This window comes from Panulirus ornatus, chromosome 1 (genome assembly GCF_036320965.1).
Source record: "Panulirus ornatus isolate Po-2019 chromosome 1, ASM3632096v1, whole genome shotgun sequence".
Classification (NCBI taxonomy): Eukaryota; Metazoa; Arthropoda; class Malacostraca; order Decapoda; family Palinuridae; genus Panulirus; species Panulirus ornatus.
In genome coordinates, this window is record NC_092224.1 from 75,902,396 (window position 1) to 75,925,189 (window position 22,794).

Below are 22,794 nucleotides of genomic sequence, written 5' to 3' on the forward strand. Positions count from 1 at the left end.
AGAATGTAAGAAAAATACATGAGAAACATATGGATTTGTATGTTGTATTTATGAAGGAATAGTGGTTCCAACAATGTTGTATGGTTGCGAGGCGTGGGCTATGGATAGAGTTGTGCGCAGGAGGAGGGATGTGCTGGAAATGAGATGTTTGAGGACAATGTGTGGTGTGAGGTGGTTTGATCGAGTGAGTAACGTAAGGGTAAGAGAGATGTGTGGAAATAAAAAGAGCGTGGTTGAGAGAGCAGAAGAGGGTGTTTTGAAATGGTTTAGGCACATGGAGAGAATGAGTGAGGAAAGATTGACCAAGAGGATATATGTGTCGGAGGTGGAGGGAACGAGGAGAAGAGGGAGACCAAATTGGAGGTGGAAAGATGGAGTGAAAAAGATTTTGTGTGATCGGGGCCTGAACATGCAGGAGGGTGAAAGGAGGGCAAGGAATAGAGTGAATTGGAGCGATGTGGTATACCGGGGTTGACGTGCTGTCAGTGGATTGAATCAAGGCATGTGAAGCGTCTGGGGTAAATCATGGAAAGCTGTGTAGGTATGTATATTTGCGTGTGTGGACGTATGTATATACATGTGTATGGGGGGGGGTTGGGCCATTTCTTTCGTCTGTTTCCTTGCGCTACCTCGCAAACGCGGGAGACAGCGACAAAGTATAAAAAAAAAAAAAAAAAAAATTTATGGATCAGGAAAAAGCATATGGTAGGGTATATATATATATATATATATATATATAGGGGAGAAAGAATACTTCCCACGTATTCCCTGCGTGTCGTAGAAGGCGACTAAAAGGGGAGGGAGCGGGGGCTGGAAATCCTCCCCTCACTTTTTTTTTAATTTTCCAAAACAGGGAACAGAGAAGGGGCCCAGGTGAGGATATTCCCTCAATGGCCCAGTCCTCTGTTCTCAACGCTACCTCGCTAATGCGGGAAATGGCGAATAGTATGAAAGAAAGAAAAAAAAAATATATATATATATATATATATATATATATATATATATATATATATATATATATATATATAGGGGATTAAGAATACTTCCCACGTATTCCCTGCGTGTCGTAGAAGGCGACTAAAAGGGGAGGGAGCGGGGGGCTGGAAATCCTCCCCTCTCGTTTTTTTTTTTTTTTAATTTTCCCAAACAAGGAACAGAGAATTGGGCCAGGTGAGGGTAGTCCCTCAAAGGCCCAGTCCTCTGTTCTTAATGCTACCTCGCTAACGCGGGAAATGGCGAATAGTTTAAAAGAAAAATATATATATATATATATATATATATATATATATATATATATATATATATATATATATATTTTTTTTTTTTTTTTCCAAAAGAAGGAACAGAAAAGGGGGCCAGGTGAGGATATTCCCTCAAAGGCCCAGTTCTCTGTTCTTAACGCTACCTCGTTAATGCGGGAAATGGCGAATAGTTTGAAAGAAAGAAAGAAAGATTTCTTTCTTTTAAACTATTCGCCATTTCCCACGTTAGCGAGGTAGCGTTAAGAACAGAGGACTGGGCCTTTTTTGGAATATCCTCACCTGGCCCCCTCTGTTCCTTCTTTTGGAAAATTAAAAAAAAAAAAAGGAGAGGGGAGGATTTCCAGCCCCCCGCTCCCTCCCCTTTTAGTTGCCTTCTACAACACGCAGGGAATACGTGGGAAGTATTCTTAATCCCCTATCCCCAGGGATAATATATATATATATATATATATATATATATATATATATATATATATATATATATATATATATAGATTTATGTGCTGAAAAAGGACTGGTGATTGGGAATACCTGGTTTAAAAAGAGAGATATACATAAGTATACGTATATAAGTAGGAGAGATGGCCAGAGGGCGTTATTGGATTACGTGTTAATTGACAGGCGCGCGAAAGAGAGACTTTTGGATGTTAATGTGCTGAGAGGTGCAACTGGAGGGATGTCTGATCATTATCTTGTGGAGGCTAGGGTGAAGATTTGTATGGGTTTTCAGAAGAGTGAATGTTGGGGTGAAGAGGGTGGTGAGAGTAAGTGAGCTTGGGATGGAGACTTGTGTGAGGAAGGTACCAGGAGAGAATGAGTACAGAATGGAAAAAGGTGAGAACAATGGAAGTAAGGGGAGTGGGGGAGGAATGGGATGTATTTAGGGAATCAGTGATGGATTGCACAAAAGATGGTGGGTTGATTAGAAAGGGTAGTGAGTGGTGGGATGAAGAAGTAAGATTATTGGTGAAAGAAAAGAGAGAGGCATTTGGACGATTTTTGCAGGGAAAAAATGCAATTGAGTGGGGGATGTATAGAAGAAAGAGACAGGAGGTCAAGAGAAAGGTGCAAGAGGTGAAAAAGAGGGCAAATGAGAGTTGGGGTGAGAGAGTATCATTAAATTTTAGAGAGAATAAAAAGATGTTCTGGAAGGAGGTAAATAAAGTGCGTAAGACAAGGGAGCAAATGGGAACTTCAGTGAAGGGGGCAAATGGGGAGGTGATAACAAGTAGTGGTGATGTGAGAAAGAGATGGAGTGAGTATTTTGAAGGTTTGTTGAATGTGTTTGATGATAGAGTGGCAGATATAGGGTGTTTTGGTCGAGGTGGTGTGCAAAGTGAGAGGGTTAAGGAAAATGATTTGGTAAACAGAGAAGAGGTAGTAAAAGCTTTGTGGAAGATGAAAGCCGGCAAGGCAGCAGGTTTGGATGGTATTGCAATGGAATTTATTAAAAAAGAGGGTGACTGTATTGTTGACTGGTTGGTGAGGTTATTTAATGTATGTATGACTCATGGTGAGGTGCCTAAGGATTGGCGAAATGCGTGCATAGTGCCATTGTACAAAGGCAAAAGGGATAAGAGTGAGTGCTCAAATTTCAGAGGTATAAGTTTGTTGAGTATTCCTGGTAAATTATATGGGAGGGTATTGATTGAGAGGGTGAAGGCATGTACAGAGCATCAGATTGGGGAAGAGCAGTGTGGTTTCAGAAGTGGTAGAGGATGTGTGGATCAGGTGTTTGCTTTGAAGAATGTATGTGAGAAATACTTAGAAAAGCAAATGGATTTGTATGTAGCATTTATGGATCTGGAGAAGGCATATGATAGAGTTGATAGAGATGCTCTGTGGAAGGTATTAAGAATAGGAAGAGAGGAAAGTGATTGGTTCTCAGTGAATGTAGGTTTGCGGCAGGGGTGTGTGATGTCTCCATGGTTGTTTAATTTGTTTATGGATGGGGTTGTTAGGGAGGTGAATGCAAGAGTTTTGGAAAGAGGGGCAAGTATGAAGTCTGTTGTGGATGAGAGAGCTTGGGAAGTGAATCACTTGTTGTTCGCTGATGATACAGCGCTGGTGGCTGATTCATGTGAGAAACTGCAGAAGCTGGTGACTGAGTTTGGTAAAGTGTGTGAAAGAAGAAAGTTAAGAGTAAATGTGAATAAGAGCAAGGTTATTAGGTACAGTAGGGTTGAGGGTCAAGTCAATTGGGAGGTAAGTTTGAATGGAGAAAAACTGGAGGAAGTAAAGTGTTTTAGATATCTGGGAGTGGATCTGGCAGCGGATGGAACCATGGAAGCGGAAGTGAATCATAGGGTGGGGGAGGGGGCGAAAATCCTGGGAGCCTTGAAGAATGTGTGGAAGTCGAGAACATTATCTCCAAAAGCAAAAATGGGTATGTTTGAAGGAATAGTTGTTCCAACAATGTTGTATGGTTGCGAGGCGTGGGCTATGGATAGAGTTGTGCGCAGGAGGGTGGATGTGCTGGAAATGAGATGTTTGAGGACAATGTGTGGTGTGAGGTGGTTTGATCGAGTAAGTAATGTAAGGGTAAGAGAGATGTGTGGAAATAAAAAGAGCGTGGTTGAGAGAGCAGAAGAGGGTGTTTTGAAATGGTTTGGGCACATGGAGAGAATGAGTGAGGAAAGATTGACCAAGAGGATATATGTGTCGGAGGTGGAGGGAACGAGGTGAAGTGGGAGACCAAATTGGAGGTGGAAAGATGGAGTGAAAAAGATTTTGTGTGATCGGGGCCTGAACATGCAGGAGGATGAAAGGAGGTCAAGGAATAGAGTGAATTGGATCGATGTGGTATACCGGGGTTGACGTGCTGTCAGTGGATTGAATCAGGGCATGTGAAGCGTCTGGGGTAAACCATGGAAAGCTTTGTAGGTATGTATATTTGTGTGTGTGGACGTATATGTATATACACGTGTATGGGGGTGGGTTGGGCCATTTCTTTCGTCTGTTTCCTTGCGCTACCTCGCAAACGCGTAAGACAGCAACAAAGCAAAAAAAAGAAAAAAAAAATATATATATATATATATATATATATGTCTTGTGAAAGGTCATAAGAATATATGGTATGAGAGGAAAGCCACAAGAAGCAATGAGTTTATATCAAGGGTGAAGAGCATGTGCATGAGGAAGTAGAGAGGAGAGTAAGTGGCTCTATCTAAGTGAAGGTTGGTCTGTGCTAAGGGTGTGTGACGTCAACATGACTATTTAATTCGTTTGCAAATGGGATGCTGAGGGAGACAAGTTTGCAAGTCTTGGAAAGAAGGGTGAGTGTGGATTCTATAGGGGATGAAAAGGAATGGAAAGTGAGGCAGGTGTTGTTTGTTGATAAACGTGTGTGTGTAGAATGTGTGCCAAAACTTCAGTGAGCATTGGCAGGTGGAGTAAGCATGAGTCCTGGATGTAGCATCCCACGTGCTCACTACTGATCAGTCTTACAGTTATTTGTGCTATTTGGATATACCCACTAATGTGATTTTCCTACAACCTACTGCATTTGTATTTGTTAATATGGCATCTGAAGGTCATTCAACATCTTCCCCACTACCAACAGTTAAACAAAAGATAACTCCCTAAACTTAGAAACAAAGCTGGACATCTTACAATGTGCTAATGTGAGGGATATCAGCGTGGTAGAAAGTGTAAAGCTTTAGTGAGGGATGGCAGAAGGATTATGTGTGGGTCCTGGGTGCAGCGCATCATGTTCCCGCCAGAAGGAGTCTCACAGTTACTACTGTTGTGTGTGGATTTGTGCTATATGTATAATTTGGGTATACTTGCTAATGGAAAGCTGTGTAGGTATGTATATTTGCATGTGTGGACGTATGTATATACATGTGTATGGGGGGGGTTGGGCCATTTCTTTCGTCTGTTTCCTTGCGCTACCTCGCAAACGCGGGAGACAGCGACAAAGTATAATAATAATAATATATAACTTGCTAATATTATCCTACAATCTGCTACGTTTGTGTTTGTTAATATGGCATCCAAACATCTCTTATCCCATGAAAAACAATACATGGAAGAGAGACTCTGACCTTACAAAGGAAGCTTTTAGTCTTACAATGCACTAATGCTGTTGAGGGAGCATCAGTGCAGTAGAAAGTGCACAAAACCTTAAGTAAGGATTGGGGTGTGGAGTAAGTGTGGGCCCTGGGAGCAGAGAAAACCTCTCTGACCTGTGAAATGAAGCTCAAGATCTTATGACTCACTGATGCTGGTGAGGGAGCATCAATACTCGGGCATGTTTATAACCTGGGTGAATGTACAGTCTGCAACATAATAAAAATGCACAGAAAATCAGAGTGCTGTGGTCCACTCTACTCCACTATCTGCCAAGGTAACCACAAGGATTAAAAATTCACTTGTGGAGCAGATGGTGAAAATGCTCTCATTCTACATAAAGCATGACACAAAGAAGAAAAACTGCCTTAGTAATGCTTGGCTGAGATATAAAGTTATGATAATTTATGAGCATTCATGTAGACAAGACATTGTAGCTGAGCCAGAGCTATTTCAATTGAGTAAAGGATAAGTAGCTAAGTTTATTTGACATCAGAAGCTACATAATGTGAAGGTAAAAGAAGAATCCTCTTGTGCTGACCACAAAGCTGCTGCTACACCTCATTTTTCTCTATGTTGATTAGTTTGCTGTAAAAGATATATAATTGTGTGAGGTTTTTGCGGAACATAACCCCAACATAAAGTGAGGAATGAGTGTTAAGGGAAGGTTATTAGGTTCGACAAGGTTGAGGGGAAGGTTAGCTGGGGTATGAGTTTGAATGGAGAAAAATTAGAGGATGTGATATGTTTTAGATACTTGGAAGTAGACAAGGCAGTGAATGGAAGCAGAAGTGACTCAAATGATGGGTGAGAGGGCAGAGGTTCTGAGAGCACCAAAGAATGTGTAGAAAGAGAGATTGTTAACTGGGAGGGCAAAAATGGACATGTTTGAAGGTATAGTAGTCCTAACATCAAATCTTTTCTTACTTTATACTCGCCAACAACAATGTTCTACCAGCTCATATGAATACAACTTTAGGAGGTTGGATGGTATACATTATTGTAATCTGGTATATTTCAGCTAATATGAGGTGCTTATGCTTGCACCTATTTCGCCATGTTAAAAGCATTCAGTAGCATCTAACCTACCACTTAAGTATAAAGAATTTTCATCCATTTTTAAAGCCACAAACATTACTTTATACAGGTTGAGCATCCCTAATCTGAAAATCTGAAATCCGAAACTTTTTGAGCGGTGATATGATGTTACAAATGAAAAATTCCACACCACCTCACTTGGCCAAGCTGTGTTGACACTACATTGGCACCAGTTTGTTACAAACCATCATCACCACAAGATCTATGTGCATTACTCACTGTTTTTTGCTTATTCTCTGCTCTGTGGTAAAAAGATATTGTTGAAAATGTCAAAAAGGCCTGTAGATACCCTTATGGGTAACAGTGATAAGAAAAAGAGGAAGCATTTATGTTACCTACAGCACAAAAAGTCAAGGTGTAGGAAAAACTCAACAGAGGTGTTAGTGTGAAATGTTTTACAGGAGGGTATGGCGTTGGAATGACCATCATCTACGACATGAAGAAAGAGTGATAAACTGTTCAAGTTCTGTGCTGAAAGAGATGAATAGGAGTTAATGAAAAATAGAAAAACACTGGATAAAGCTTATGTGTAAATAAGTGTATGAAAATGATTGCTTATCAGTAGCATATAAATTCAGAGTTGGGAATGAAAGTGATGCCAAACAACCACAGATTGTCCACAAGAGCAGCTGAGCTTGTTATACCTTGCCTTCCTGATGGTTCAATGTTACACAAACTTTGTTTCCTGTGCAAACTTATTAAAAACATTGTATAAGTTACCTTCAGGCTATAAGGTGTATATAAAACATTAATGGATTTTGTGTTTCGACTTAAGTCCCATTCCCAATATATCTCATTAAGTATATGCAAATATTCCAAAATCTAAAAAAAAATCCAAAACACTTCTGGTTCCAGGCATTTTGAATAAGGGATACTCAAACTGTAACTATATCATTGCTTTATTTTCATGGCCATAAAACTTTGGTAAAACTTGGTAAAGTGTGTGAAAGAAGAAAGTTAAGAGTAAATGTGAATAAGAGCAAGGTTATTTTATTAGGCACAGTAGGGTTGAGGGTCAAGTCAATTGGGAGGTAAGTTTGAATGGAAAAAAACTGGACGAAGTAAAGTGTTTTAGATATCTGGGAGTGGATCTGGCAGCGGATAGAACCATGGAAGCGGAAGTGAATCATAGGGTGGGGGAGGGGGCGAAAATCCTGGGAGCCTTGAAGAATGTGTGGAAGTCGAGAACATTATCTCCAAAAGCAAAAATGGCTATGTTTGAAGGAATGGTGGTTCCAACAATGTTGTATGGTTGCGAGGCATGGGCTATGGATAGAGTAGTGCGCAGGAGGGTGGATGTGCTGGAAATGAGATGTTTGAGGACAATATGTGGTGTGAGGTGGTTTGATCGAGTAAGTGATGTAAGGGTAAGAGAGATGTGTGGAAATAAGAAGAGCGTGGTTGAGAGAGCAGAAGAGGGTGTTTTGAAATGGTTTGGGCACATGGAGGGAATGAGTGAGGAAAGATTGACCAAGAGGATATATGTGTCGGAGGTGGAGGGAACGAGGAGAAGTGGGAGACCAAATTGGAGGTGGAAAGATGGAGTAAAAAAGATTTTGAGTGATCGGGGCCTGAACATGCAGGAGGGTGAAAGGCAGGCAAGGAATAGAGTGAATTGGATCGATGTGGTATACCAGGGTCAACGTGCTGTCAATGGATTGAATCGGGGCATGTGAAGCGTCTGGGGTAAACCATGGAAAGTTCTGTGGGGCCTGGATGTGGAAAGGGAGCTGTGGTTTCGGGCATTATTACATGACAGCTAGAGACTGAGTGTGAACGAATGGGGCATTTGTTGTCTTTTCCTAGCGCTACCTTGCACACATGATGGGGGAGGGGGATGTTATTCCATGTGTGGCGAGGTGGCGATGGGAATGAATAAAGGCAGACAGTGTGAATTGTGTGCATGTGTATATATGTATATGTCTGTGTTTGTATATATATGTGTACACTGAGATGTATAGGTATGTATATTTGCGTGTGGGGATGTGTATGTATATACATGTGTATGGGGGTGGGTTGGGCCATTTCTTTCGTCTGTTTCCTTGTGCTACCTTGCAAACGCGGGAGACAGCAACAAAGCAAAATAATAATGATAAAAAAAACTTTGGAGATTAACAGAATGAGTCTGATCACAACTGTTGGTGACTGAACTAAACAGAAATTGGCATTTTTTTTTTTCTTAAGGCTCCAGTCATGAAGAAAGTTCACATCAAGGCCAGTGAAAAGTGTACCTAACTATACTTAAGGCTTAATCATGTTAACCGAATGCATTATTATTTGAAGAATTAATGTACTTTATGCCCTTAGATATGTCCTCTAAGCATAATGCTAGTGATATGAGTTGTGCTAACCCATGGAGGGAAAGCAATGTGAGAGCTTTTTGAGCAAAATATGGACCTATTAGATCCCTTTGCACATGGTGATAGTAAGCATCTGACCAGCATCTGACATCTGTTTTGGAGTTAGTATATCAAAACTGTGAAACAAAGAGAAATGAGGCAGCCTTCAGTACAGCACAACTGGTTGCCTGCATCATTGGAATACAGACATCAAGTGCAGAGAATCTGGGTTAACTACTACCTTACTTCTGTACAGTATTATATCTTTAATTCTTTTCTGCACAGTTTAGTACATCATTTCTTTATAATCTTGTAGAATACATGTTTTGAGGTATAAGACACTAATTTTCAATTTTGAAATGCTCATAACGTCCTACTTCCCATAATGCTCATACTCTGCTAACAGAGTTTTCCAAGAACGTAACCCCTATAGTTAGCAAGTGACCACTGTATGCAATATCTCTCCAATTCACTCTTTCTGCTGCACTTGTTTGCTATTTCCCACATTAGTAAGTTAGTATTAAGAACTATGACATAAGGAAATGGCCTCATTCATACAAATTTCTCTCTCTCTCTCTTTCTCTCTCTCTCTCTCTCTCTCTCTCTCTCTCTCTCTCTCTCTCTCTCTCTCTCTCTCTCTCTCTCTCTCAAAACATATAAGTGTGACAGACTTCTATATTAAGTGAAGACTCACTTCTGATGAGGCTGTATCTTTGCCAGTTGACAAATCAAATTACAATCTTGACAAAGAATTTCATACTTCAGAGGAATCCATCTTATCCCTGGGCCTAGCAAGCCTTGAAACGGCAGGAGTCCTTGCTTAATTCTTTTCAAGGAAAAATGGAGGGAAGGACCAGTTTACTGATCTTACTTTCCAGCCCCACGAATCCCTTCTGTCTTTATGGAACTTAAGAAGCTAGCCACATCCACTGGTCAGAACAACAGGTCACAGGGAGCAGTTTTTGTAAACAATCATATTTTCTTCATTCTCAAAGACATCTGGACAATCTCTTTGTTGCCACCAAGACCTAATTTGGACATTTCATGAAATGCTATTACATTATCTAATAAAGCTACAGTTAATTTTTTCAACTTTTTTTATACTGTGAGAAAGAAAAGGTTACTCAAAAGCAGTCTAAAAGACATACCTGAGGCACTAGCACATATTGAGTTTGTAGTTGTGTCTGGGAAATCACATTCTTGGGAGAGAGAGAAAAAAAGAGACAAATTAGAAAAAAAAGATAAATCAAAAATCATAACTTGGCATATTTTTTACATTCTACAAGAATTGTAATCAAAGGATCAGCTTCATAGGTAAAATGAATATTTATTGTATCTATATATATGTATTAACAATTCCTGCAATTTAAAGAAATTTTATTAATAAAAGAATAGAGGTACATTGAGTATGCTAAATTGCAACTACATCTGTTATATATCAGCTCAAAAAAGAGAGTAGACCATACTTCATTTATCAGAAGTACATAATGTAGTTACTCAGGGTTTTTTATGGAGAATGTCATAAAAACAACTGCCATAATGACTATGTATCTACATTATTACTTGTTCCTCTTTGCAGGCAAATTGAAATATGCACAAACTTCTTCAAACATTTCATATGCTAACTCTACTCCTTACTATGAAGTAGAAACTACATAACAAGAGACAACAGAGTTAAGAGAAATTTGTCATGTATAGCAAACATTTCAGGCTTGTATAACAAGGTGAATTGAGTCTCAGACCAGAGATGGATGGGTAGACTGTGTGTTCCTATACTGCCACAAATCTTTCAACAATACACCCCATCAGAGGCTGAAGAAGCTTCAGCTCTAGGCAGGAATAAGGGACAAACTCCTTCAGTGGACTGAGAATTATTTCTTTGGAAAGGAACACAAGATGTAGGTATAAGACACATTCTCAAAGTGGGTCGAGTTTACAAGTGGAGTGCTACAGGTCACTCTTCTATGCTTGGTATATGTAAATGATTTACCTGAAGAACTAGAATCATACCTAAATACAGCTATAGATAATGCCAGGGCCATGAAAGAAAAAAAGGATGAAAATGATTGCATCAGCTTACAGAAAGACCTAAACAAACTCCAAAGTTGGTATGATAAATGGATGATGAGATTCAATCCAAGTAAGTGTGAAGTAATGAATATGGAACTCGGTAAAAAAAAAGGCCCCAGTGTGACTGCTTCTAAGCGGTAAACAAGCTACAGGAATTTAGGTGTGAAGAGATCTAAGGGTCAACAATAACTAATCTGGTGCTAGAGCTACATATGCAGAGAACTGTCAGATGTACACTGTCTCATGGCAAACATTAAAATTCCATTTAAGTACATGGATGTGGAAATGTTTGCCAAAATTTTCACAACATATATGAGGCCAAAACTGGATTATGCCTCTCAGTGTAGTTAATGCAACTAAAGAACAAAGATGTGACTGAGAAGGTTCATAGAAGGGCAACCTATATTAAGAGAACTTAGCTACATTGAAAGGCTTAAGGCCTGTCTACACGAGCGGGCCTGATTGGCGGGTTTGCCCGTTAATGGGCAAATTCTGGCAGGCCTGCCCATGAATGCTGTCCACACGACCGAAGTGATGAACAGCCGGGCCTGCCCGACGATGTTGCCAGTAGCGGGTGGAGTGCGGTAAGAGAACCATGGTGCCTAGCATTGTCAAGAAAAAGATTTTGTGCTCTTATGATAATAGCTTTGTGTCTCAAGAAGAAAAGGATATGGTGTAAAGATTGGTTAAAGAAAAGAAATATGTTTGGAAGCACTGCAACAATACTTCATGAACTACAAAGTAGTGAGGAACACGACTTCAGAAATTACCTGAGGATGAGTGTAAGCACTTTATACATCTTGTTATCAAAGGTGGAGCCATACATAGTGAAGAAAGACACAGTTATGAGAAACAGCATTACAGCAGAAGCTCGTCTGGAAGCAACTCTGTGATTTTTAGCAAGTGGGTCTACTTATTCGGAGTTGCAGTACAGTACACGCATATCAAAGCAAAGCTTGTCCCGCATAATACCAGAAACATGTAGAATGCTTTACTTTCTTGCATTCACGCCGAAATTGGTTACGCAGCGTGTCTATTTTCTTTTTTATGTCATCCGTTGTAACGGAAGTACCATGCTCTCATCTCCGCAGCAATAGCCTTCACTGCTGTTATGCATTTGTCTCTGTTCTTATAGCATTTCAGCTTCACATTCCATAAACATGGATTCTTACGATAAAGGTCAATCAAAGTACTAGTAAGTGCTTTAGACCAAGAAATTGTTGGTGGCTCACTAGAGTTATCCTGGGCTGCCATCGTTAAATGTTCACTGTGCTACTATGCCGTGGGATGTGGGATGAAGGCCCGCTGTGGGTTCACGATGTTATCTTGTGTCTGGCAGGGTAGAAACTCCAGCTACTGGGCACCAGCTCAGTGATTTCGCTCGGCGGGCTTTCGGGCAATTTGATTGTTTGCCCGTCAAATATGCCCGTTAACAGGCAAGCCCACCGATCAGGCCCGCTCGTGTAGACAGGCCTTTAGGGTTACACAGCTGTCCTTGGACCTCCATGGTGTGGTGGTTAACATCACTGACTGCCACACATGCCAGGAATCCTGGTTGAGGCTGTCTGTCCATAGCCCACACAGCTGTTCACCCTCCCCTAAGGACTGGTTGATAAAATTGGTACCTGACATAAGCTAGGGCATGTGTGAGCCCGCATAAACACATAGGAGTATAGACATGGCGCATTTGTACAAGGTTAAGAGATAGGGAAATATGAGTTAAAATCTCTCTCCCGTAACAGGCATAGTTATTACAAATAGTAATCATCCTAGATAAGAAAAGACATATGGGATATTGTACAGTTCTTCACAAGTCACAGTGCCAGAGTTAGCAAATGGTGGTGAAAGGTTGAAATGGTGTTAGGCAAGGAAAGTGTTATGCTGGCAGCTCAGTATGACTAAACTATATTCATGTGATGGGTTGCTACATATTGTAAAACTCTCTCCCCACACTGTGCAAATTTGTAATTCCAATAACTATGATATGCATGCAATTGCAACATAATTCCATCTTCACAGTAAACTATTGCATCTCTGAGGCTGGTATATGCCTTACTTTCAGAGAACAACAGGCACCAAGGTAGAAATTTTTCAGTAGGTCCTTTTTCCCTGTCTAAACAGTTATGACTGCTTCCTTTTCTTTGATTCTTTATATTCCTAATGTTTATGAATGTGCTCCAACATTGCCATATCTTGGAAATAAGCAATCCTAAAATTCATAAGTCGTAATGGGATAAATAGGGATTTTTGATAGTAGCAATAGCATTCCTGTGACTGCATTTACATTGGTGAGATCTTCCAGGATTTTTAATTTATTTTTTAGTAAACCTAATCCTATGAGATAAATTTGAACCAAAGTTCTGCACCTGGGAGATTTAACCCAGCAACATGTAACCAGCTGTATTTGGCAAAAGTTACAGTGCTCCCACTCACTGAAATATCCTGGGATAGATGTAGCTGTAGCTATTTACCACAATCCAGGGATACATCATCATATACCTGTTTCAGTACATTCCTTTTCTTGGCAATTTTCACTTGACATTTATGATGCTTTTAGGTTCATCAATAGTAGTGGCCACTGTATTTATTTAGAGTCCATATGATTAAAGGAGTGAAAGAAATGTGCTTTCAATATCATTCCTAGTGTTTTCAGCCATGATGATATAATTTGTTGGTTATGCTGGGTATACAGTGAGTCATGCAGCATAAAGGAAGACTTCGATTGGGTATAAAGGACAGGTGACCCTGTATTCTACTATAGTGAACATGTGGTCTAACCCAACTTTTTCTGTTTCCTGTCTAGTAAGGGGCACCATTATGGTAGCATTCCCTGCCAAAAAAATATGAATTCAGCAATAGGCAATATTAATTTACTTTACATCCACTTTCACAAGAAAACCATCATACATATTATGTAAAAGAGGAAAGGTGAAAGTATAGGTGAATAAAAGCAACGTTATTAGGTTTAGCTGTGGAAAGAGAAAGGCTATTTGGAATAAGAGATTGCATGGAGAGAACCTGGTGAAAGTAGAGTGTTTCAGTTACCTAAGGCTAAGGTCCTGAGCACAGTGAGAAGTATGAGGAAAGAGAGGACATTATCAATGAGGGCAAAGATGGGGATGCTTATGGAATTTGCTCGCAGTCCTGTCCATCTGAAGCTCTGCTTCCTAGTTTTGTATTGTCTGCAAATTTAAAAATCTTAGATTTTGATAGTTTTTGATAGTTTCCGTATATAATGAAAAGAACGGGGCCAAGAACCAACCTCTGTGGTATACCACTCGTAACATTTTGCCATTCTGAGGATTTGCCACTTACAATGACTCGCTGCTTTCTGATAGCAAGTTAGTCACCAATTCATGCAAATTAGTTAACCTGCTATCCCATGTGATTTTAATTTGCATAATAGTGCCTTGTGTCTTTCTCAAATGTTTTTGAAAGTCAAGAGATATATCTTCCAGAAGGTACATTTTGGACCAAGTTATGAACAATGACATTGAAAATTTCAGCAAATTTGTTAAACAAGATCTTTTGTTCCAGAAACCAGGCTGATTGTCTGTTATCATTTAGTGATCTTCCAAAAATTTCACAATTTTGCCTTCTCATTTTTTCTTTGTTTTCCCTAGAATTGTTATGAGGTTCATAGGACAGTAATTCAGGGCACCTTTCTTATGTCTTTTCTTTATATTCATTTACTTATTTTGCTTTGTCGCTGTCTTCACGTTAGCGAGGTAGTGTAAGGAAACGGACAAAAGAATGGCCCATCCCACCCACATACACATGTATATACATACACGTCAACACATGCACATATACATACCTATACATCTCAACGTATACATATATATATACACACACAGACATATACATATATACATGTACATAATTCATACTGTCTGCCTTTATTTATTCCCATTGCCACCCAGCCACACGAGATAACAACCCCCTACCCCCACATGTGCACAAGGTAGCGCTAGGAAAAGACAACAAAGGCCACATTCGTTCACACTCAGTCTCTAGCTGTCATGTAATAATGCACCGAAACCACAGCTCCCTTTCCACATCCAGGCCCCACACAACTTTCTATGGTTTACCCCAAACACTTCACATGCCCTGGCTCAGTCCATTGACAGCATGTCGACCCCGGTATACCACATCGTTCCAATTCACTCTATTCCTTGCACGCCTTTCACCCTCCTGCATGTTGAAGCCCCGATCACTCAAAATCTTTTTCACTCTCATCTTCACACCTACAATTGGGTCTCCCACTTCTCCTCGTTCCCTCCACCTCCAACACATATATCCTCTTGGTCAATCTTTCTTCATTCATTCTCTCCATGTGACCAAATACCCTCTTCTGCTCTCTCAACCACACTCTTTTTAATATCACACATCTCTCTAACCCTATTATTACTTACTCGATCAAACCACCTCACACCACATATTGTCCTCAAACATCTCATTTCCAGCACATCCACCCTCCTCCATACAGCTCTATCCATAGCCCACGCCTTGTAACCGTATAACATTGTTGGAACCACTATTCCTTCAAACATACCCATTTTTGCTTTCTGAGATAATGTTCTCGACTTCCACACGTTCTTGAACGCTCCCAGAACTTTTGCCCCCTCCCCCACCCTATGATTCACTTCCGCTTCCATGGTCCCATCCGCTGCCAAATCCACTCCCAGATATCTAAAACACTTCACTTCCTCCAGTTTTTCTCCATTTAAACTTACCTCCCAGTTGACTTGACCCTCAACCCTGCTTTACCTCATAACCTTGCTCTTATTCACATTTACTCTCAGCTTTCTTCTTTCACACACTGTACCAAACTCAGTCACCAGCTTCTGCAGTTTCTCACACGAGTCAGCCACCAGCGCTGTATCATCAGCGAACAACAGCTGACTCACTTCCCAAGCTCTCTCATCCACAACAGACTTCATACTTGCCCCTCTTTCCAAAACTTTTGCATTCACCTCTCTAACAACCCCATCCATAAACAAATTAAACAACCATGGAGGCATCACACACCCCTACCGCAAACCTACATTCACTGAGAACCAATCACTTTCCTCTCCTCCTACACGTACGCATGCCTTACATCCTCGATAAAAACTTTTCACTGCTTCTAACAACTTGCCTCCCACACCATATATTCTTAATACCTTCCATAATACCTGTATATATATATACAGTGTTGCTTCTAGCACTTCCCTCCCACATCATATACTCTTAAGACCTTCCACAAAACATTTCCATCAACCTATCACATGCCTTCTCCGGATCTATAAATGCTACATACAAATCCATCTGTTTTTCAAAGTATTTCTCACACACTTCAAAGCAAACACCTGATCCACACATCCTCTACCACTTCTGAAACCACACTGCTCATCCTCACCTCCCCACCTTTCTCATACCACATGCATCTTTTGTACATGCCATCACTGCTTCCCTAAATATATCCCATTCCTCACCCACTCCCCTCATGTCATTTGCTCTCACCTTTCGCCATTCTACACTCAATCCCGCCTGGTACTTACTCACATAAGTTTCCTTTCCAAGCTCACTTACTCTCACCACTCTTCTCCCCAACAATCTCTCTTCTTTTCAGAAAACCTTTACAAATTTTCACCTTCTCCTCCACCAGATAGTGATCAGACATCCCTCCAGCTGCCCCTCTCAGCACATTAACATCAAAAAGTCTCTCTTCTACATGCATATCAATTTACACGTAATCCAATAATGCCCTTTGGCCATCTCTCCTATTCACATGTGTATACTTATGTATATCTCTTTTTTAACCAGGTATTCCCAATCACCAGTCTTTTTTCAGCACACAAATCCACGAGCTCTTCACCATTTCCATTTACAACACTGAATACCCAAGGTACATGTATGAATATAGTTGGTTCCCACCTTGACAATAATACAATGCCTCCTCTGAAGAGTTTGAGACTGTCATCAAACTTCTCCAGAATATCCTCTAGTTTACCACTCGGAAAGCACAATTTTCCTTCATTTTTCCTTCATAAAGAACTCCTAGTTCTGACCCCAACGAGGGAGTCCCCAACCAGGAAGATACTATGATCATCCTGTACTTCATCTAGTATGCTAAACTCATATTGAGTTGGAGTGTCCCACAGAGGCACTCGTACACTTCGTCATTTTCTGCTCTGTGCCTGTTATACTCAGTCTATCTTGCCATCAAACTAAGCCCTTAAGTTAGCTTACTCTCCTTTGAACTGATGATTATGATTCAACCCATGTGAGCCAACATGGCTGTTTCTTCTCTGTTCAAATGACAGTAGCTGTATGTTCCATAATTACCCCCTTTAGCCTTCCTTAATCAGTATTCTTGTTCCTGATGCTATGAGCAATTTCATCCTTCAAACTCTGCTCCACCAATATGCACTTTTATCCAAGATCATCTTGCTGTAACTTAAGCTTAGCCTATTCCAACTTTGGCCCATTGAAGATTTTTGTTTAATAAACTATAACTTTCCTACATTTATACTAATATCTTATGTAATCTATTGAACTATGATATAGGTGACTAACCTCAGTGAGAGAACTGGTGTTCTGAAAACTGGCCATGGATATCGGCTTGGATGTCACTACCATCGCTTGGGTCGTGCTAGGTGGTGTTGTCTCCACTCCTGAAGCTGGTGATTGACGCACCGTATACTCTGTTGGCTGAATAATATATATGTAAATAAATATGGGGCCTGGATGTGGATAGGGAGCTGTGGTTAGGTTAGGTTAGGTTATGCCCCTGCTGCAAGTACAATGGAATGGGTAATCAATGTTGTATTAACACTGTTAGAAACCTAAAATTAGAATCCAATATTGTGGATCACAGGGTACACCAAACAAGAAATTAAGAGCAATGCCTGGGAATAAATAAAGTGTTTCATGTTGATGTGGCAGAAAATAAGAGGAAAATTAATTGTCAGCATCACACAGATGGATATTGGTAATAAATCCTGCACTTTCAGTTATTTGTTCTTCCCTAAACATTTCTTTACATGACTGGCAGCAGTGACAATCTTCTACCTTTACTAATTCTATCTTTTCTCAGAACCATGACCGAATCCACACAACAAGCATCTGTGAACATAGTACCAATTGCTAGCAAATGCTCACTGTGATGTCACATATAGGTTTAATTTGTTTATTGATGTGGATGGTGTGGGAGGCAAATGCAAGATTTTTGGAAAGCAAGAAGATTATGCAGTTTGTAGGGGATAAGGAGGCTTGGGAAGTGAGTTGATCATTATCTGTTGATGACACAGCATGGGTGGGAAGTATGTGTGAAAACTGCTGAAGTTGGTGCCTGAGTTTGGATGTGTGTGAAAGGAGGAAGTTGAGAACTTGTATGCCCCAACTACAAGCCAGACCACACACTGCTTGGCAAGCTGCTGCATCACACAGCTATTGTGTAGCCATTGGCAACTTGAGGGTTAGCCAGTTTGATAACTGTTTCATACCCTGCACCTAGAAACTAAGAACAACAACAACTGACTCACTTTCCAGGCCCTCTCGTCCACATCAGACTGCATACTTGCCCCTCTCTCCAAAACTCTTGCATTCACCTCCCTAAATACCCCATCCATAAACAAATTAAACAGCCATGGGGACATCACACATCCCTGCCACAAACAGACATTCACTGGGAACCAGTCACTCTCTTCTCTTTCTACTCATACACATGCCTTACATCCTTGATAAAAACTTTTCATTGCTTCTAGCATCTTACCTCCCACACAATATACTCTTAAAACCTTCCACAAAGCATCTCTATCAACCCTATCATATGCCTTCTCCAAATCCATAAATGCTTCATACAAATCCATTTGTTTTCTAAGTTTTTCTCGCACACATTCTTCAGACACCTGATCCACACATCCTCTACCAATTCCGAAACCACACTGCTCTTCCCCAATCTGATACTCTGTACATGCCTTCACCCTCTCAATCAATACCCTCCCATATAATTTCCCAGGAATACTCAACAAACATACGCCTCTGTAGTTTGAACACTTGTCTTTATTCCCTTTGCCTTTGTAAAATGGCACTATGCATGCATTCCGCCAATCCTCAGGCACTTCACCTTGGTCTATACATACAGTGAATATCCTTATCAACCAATCAACAATACAGTCACCCCTTTTTTAATGAACTCAACTGCAATACCATCCAAACCCACTGCCTTGCTGGATTTCATCTTCTGCAAAGCTTTCACAACCCCTTCTCTCCTTACCAAACCATTTTCCCTGACCCTCTCACTTAACACACCACCTTGACCAAAACACTCTATATGTGCCACTCTATCGTCAAACACATTCAACAAACCTTCAAAATACTCACTCCATCTCCTCACTTCATCACTACCTGTTATTACCTCCCCACTTGCCCCTTTCACTGATGTTCCCATTTGTTCTCTTACACATGTTATTTACCTCCTTCCAAAACATCTTTTTATTCCCCCTGAAATTTGATGACTCTCTCACCCCAGCTTTCAGTTGCCCACTTTTATAACCCTTGCACCTTCCTCTTGACTTACTGCTGCTTTCTTTTATATATTCATTTCTTTTTTTATATACTTAATTGCTGTCTCCCACATTAGTGAGGTAGCGCAAGGAAACAGACAAAAGAATAACTCGACCCACCACATACACATGTATATACATAAACATCCAGACACACACATACACATGCCTGTACATTTCAATGTGTACATACATAAACATACACACATATATATACACATGTACATATTCATATTTGCTGCCTTCATCCATTCCCATCACCACCCCACCACATATGAAATAGCATACTCCACCCACATACATGTATATACATAAACGCCAATACACGCACATTTAATTACCTATACATTTCAACGTATACATACATATACATATATACACATGTACATATTCATACTTGCTGCCTTTATCCATTCCTGTTGCCACCCCACCACACACGAGGTAGCATCCCCCCCAGGTAGCACTAGGAAAAGACAAAAAAGGCCACATTCGTTCACACTCAGTCTCTAGCTGTCATGTGTAATGCACCCAAACCACAGCTCCCTTTCCATATCCAGGCCACATAAAACTTTCCATAGTTTACCCCAAATGCTTCACATGCCCTGGTTCAATCCATTGACAGCACATCGACCCCAATATACCGCATTGTTCCATTTCACTATTTCTTGCACGCCTTTCACCCTCTTGTATGTTCAGGCCCCAATTGCTCAAAATCGTTTTCACTCCATCCTTCCACCTCCAATTCAGTTTCCTGCTTCTCCAGTTCCCTCTACCTTTCACACATCTCTAGCTGTCATGTGTAATGCACCCAAACCACAGCTCCCTTTCCACATCCAGGCCCCAAAAAACTTTCCATAGTTTACCCCAAATGCTTCACATGCCCTGGTTCAATCCATTGACAGCACATCGACCCCAATATACCACATCATTCCATTTCACTATTTCTTGAACGCCTTTCACCCTCTAGTATGTTCAGGCCCCAATCACTCAAAATCTTTTTCACTCCATCCTTCCACCTCCAATTTAGTTTCCTGCTTCTAGTTCCCTCTACCTTTGACACATATATCCCCTTTGTCAATCTTTCCTCACTAATTCTCTCTATGTGACCAAACCACTTGAACACTCCCTCTCCTGCTCTCTCAACCACACTCTTTTTATTACATCTCTCTTACCCTTTCATTACTTACTTGATCAAACAACCTCACACCACATATTGCCCTCAAACATTTCATTTCAAACACATCCACCCTCCTCCACACAACCCTATCTATAGCTAATGCCTCACAACAATATAACATTGTTGGAAGCACTATTCCTTCACACATACCCATTTTTGTTCTCCGAAATAATGTTCTTGCCCCCTCCCCCACCCTGTGACTCACTTTCGCTTCCATGGTTCCATCCGCTGCTAAATCCACTTCCAGATATCTAAAACACTTCACTTCCTCCAGTTTTTCTCCATTCAAACTTATCTCCCAATTGACTTGTCCCTCACCCTTCTGTACCTAATAACCTTGCTCTTGTTCACATTTACTCTCAGCTTCCTTCTTTAAGTCCCTCAACCTTCTGTACCTAATAACCTTGCTCTTATTCACATTTACTCTCAGCTTCCTTCTTTCACACACTTTACCAAACTCAATCACCAGCTTCTGCAGTTTTTCACATGAATAAGCCACCAGCGCTGTATCATCAGCGAACAACAACTGACTCCTTTCCCAGCTCTCTCACCTACAGCAGACTGCATACTTGCCCCTCTTTCCAAAACACTTGCATTCACCTCCCTAACAACCCTATCCATAAACAAATTAAACAACCATGGAGACATCACACACCCCTGCCACAAACCAACATTCACTTAGACCCAATCACTTTCCTCTCTTCCTACACGTACACATGCCTTACATCCTCGATAAAAACTTTTCACTGCTTCTAACAACTTGCCTCCCACACCATATATTCTTAATACTTTCCACACAGCATCTCTATCAACTCTATCATATGCCTTCTCCAGATCCATAAATGCTAAATACAAATCTATTTGCTTTTCTAAGTATTTCTCGCATACATTCTTCAAAGCAACCACCTGATCCACACATCCTCTACCACTTCTGAAACCACACTGCTCTTCCCCAATCTGATGCTCTACACATGCCTTCACCCTCTCAATCAATACCCTCCCATATAATTTCCCAGGAATACTCAACAAACTTATACCTCAGTAATTTGAGCACTCACTTTCATCCCTTTGCCTTTATACAATGGCACTACGCACGCATTCCGCCATTCCTCAGGCACCTCACCATGAGTCATACACATATTAAATAACCTTACCAACCAGTCAGCAATACAGTCCCCCCCTTTTTTTTTAATAAATTCCACTGCAGTACCATCCAAACCCGCTGCCTTGCCGGCTTTCATCTTTCGCAAAGCTTTTACTACCCCTTCTCTGTCCACCAAATCACTCTCCCTAACCCTCTCACTTTGCACACCACCTCGACCAAAACACCCTATATCTGCCACTGTATCATCAAACACATTTAACAAACCTTCAAAATACTCACTCCTCCTCACATTACCACTACTTGTATCACCTCCCCACTAGCCCCCTTCACTGAAGTTCCCCTCCCTAACCCTCTCACTTTGCACACCACCTCGACCAAAACACCCTATATCTGCCACTGTATCATCAAACACATTTAACAAACCTTCAAAATACTCACTACATCTCCTCACATTACCACTACTGGTATCACCTCCCCATTAGCCCCCTTCACTGAAGTTCCCATTTGTTCCCTTGTCTTACGCACTTTATTTACCTCCTTCCAAAACATCTTTTTATGCTCCCTAAAATTTAATGTTACTCTCTCACCCCAACTCTCATTTGCCCTCTTTTTCACCTCTTGCACCTTTCTCTTGACCTCCTGCCTCTTCCTTTCATACATCTCCCAGTCATTTGTATTATTTCCCTGCAAAAAAAATGTCCAAATGCCTATCAACAATTAATCCCCTATCTTAATACTAATTTGCTCTATACATCAAATTTTGCGAAATACCTTCCCTAAAAAAGTAAGATTCTAAAGCTTATGCTTTTCTTCAGTCATAAATTCAAAATGTTATATGTCAATCACAAATATTTGGGTACAAATGGCAATAACTAGTGTGAAAATACACGATAAATAATGAAAGGACTTACCTTGCGATATCTCATCATACGCTAGACATGAAAAAAAAAAAAAAACGATTTATTTATATCTTCAGTCAATATGTTTGATGCGTTAATTTAACTCTTAAACCTTGTTCCAGATGCAGAACAAATCTGCATTATGTCCTTCGTATAAACTAACAAATGTGTTTTCCAGGCAGTTTATATATATATATATATATATATATATATATATATAT

At 40.5% G+C, this 22,794-nt stretch overlaps 2 protein-coding genes across 9 annotated transcripts in view; one reads left to right on the plus strand and one right to left on the minus strand.

Annotated features, from left to right (window-relative positions):
- LOC139749831 (uncharacterized) overlaps positions 1–22,794 on the plus strand; it is a 275,451-nt gene that overhangs the window by 89,320 nt on the left and 163,337 nt on the right. The gene's annotated exons all lie outside the window — the stretch shown is intronic.
- The window catches only part of LOC139749797 (uncharacterized), a 128,049-nt gene that overhangs the window by 72,647 nt on the left and 32,608 nt on the right, over positions 1–22,794 (minus strand). For 5 of the 8 annotated variants that reach the window (XM_071664058.1, XM_071664067.1, XM_071664092.1 and 2 more), the window contains 2 exons: positions 17,402–17,536; positions 9,919–9,969 (listed from right to left, as the gene is read on the minus strand). In XM_071664058.1, the coding sequence (XP_071520159.1) occupies positions 9,919–9,969; positions 17,402–17,536 (186 nt within the window). Of the gene's footprint in view, positions 1–9,918; positions 9,970–17,401; positions 17,537–22,585; positions 22,607–22,794 lie in introns of all 8 variants that reach the window. The other 3 variants (XM_071664076.1, XM_071664101.1, XM_071664085.1) reach the window with 2 other exon arrangements.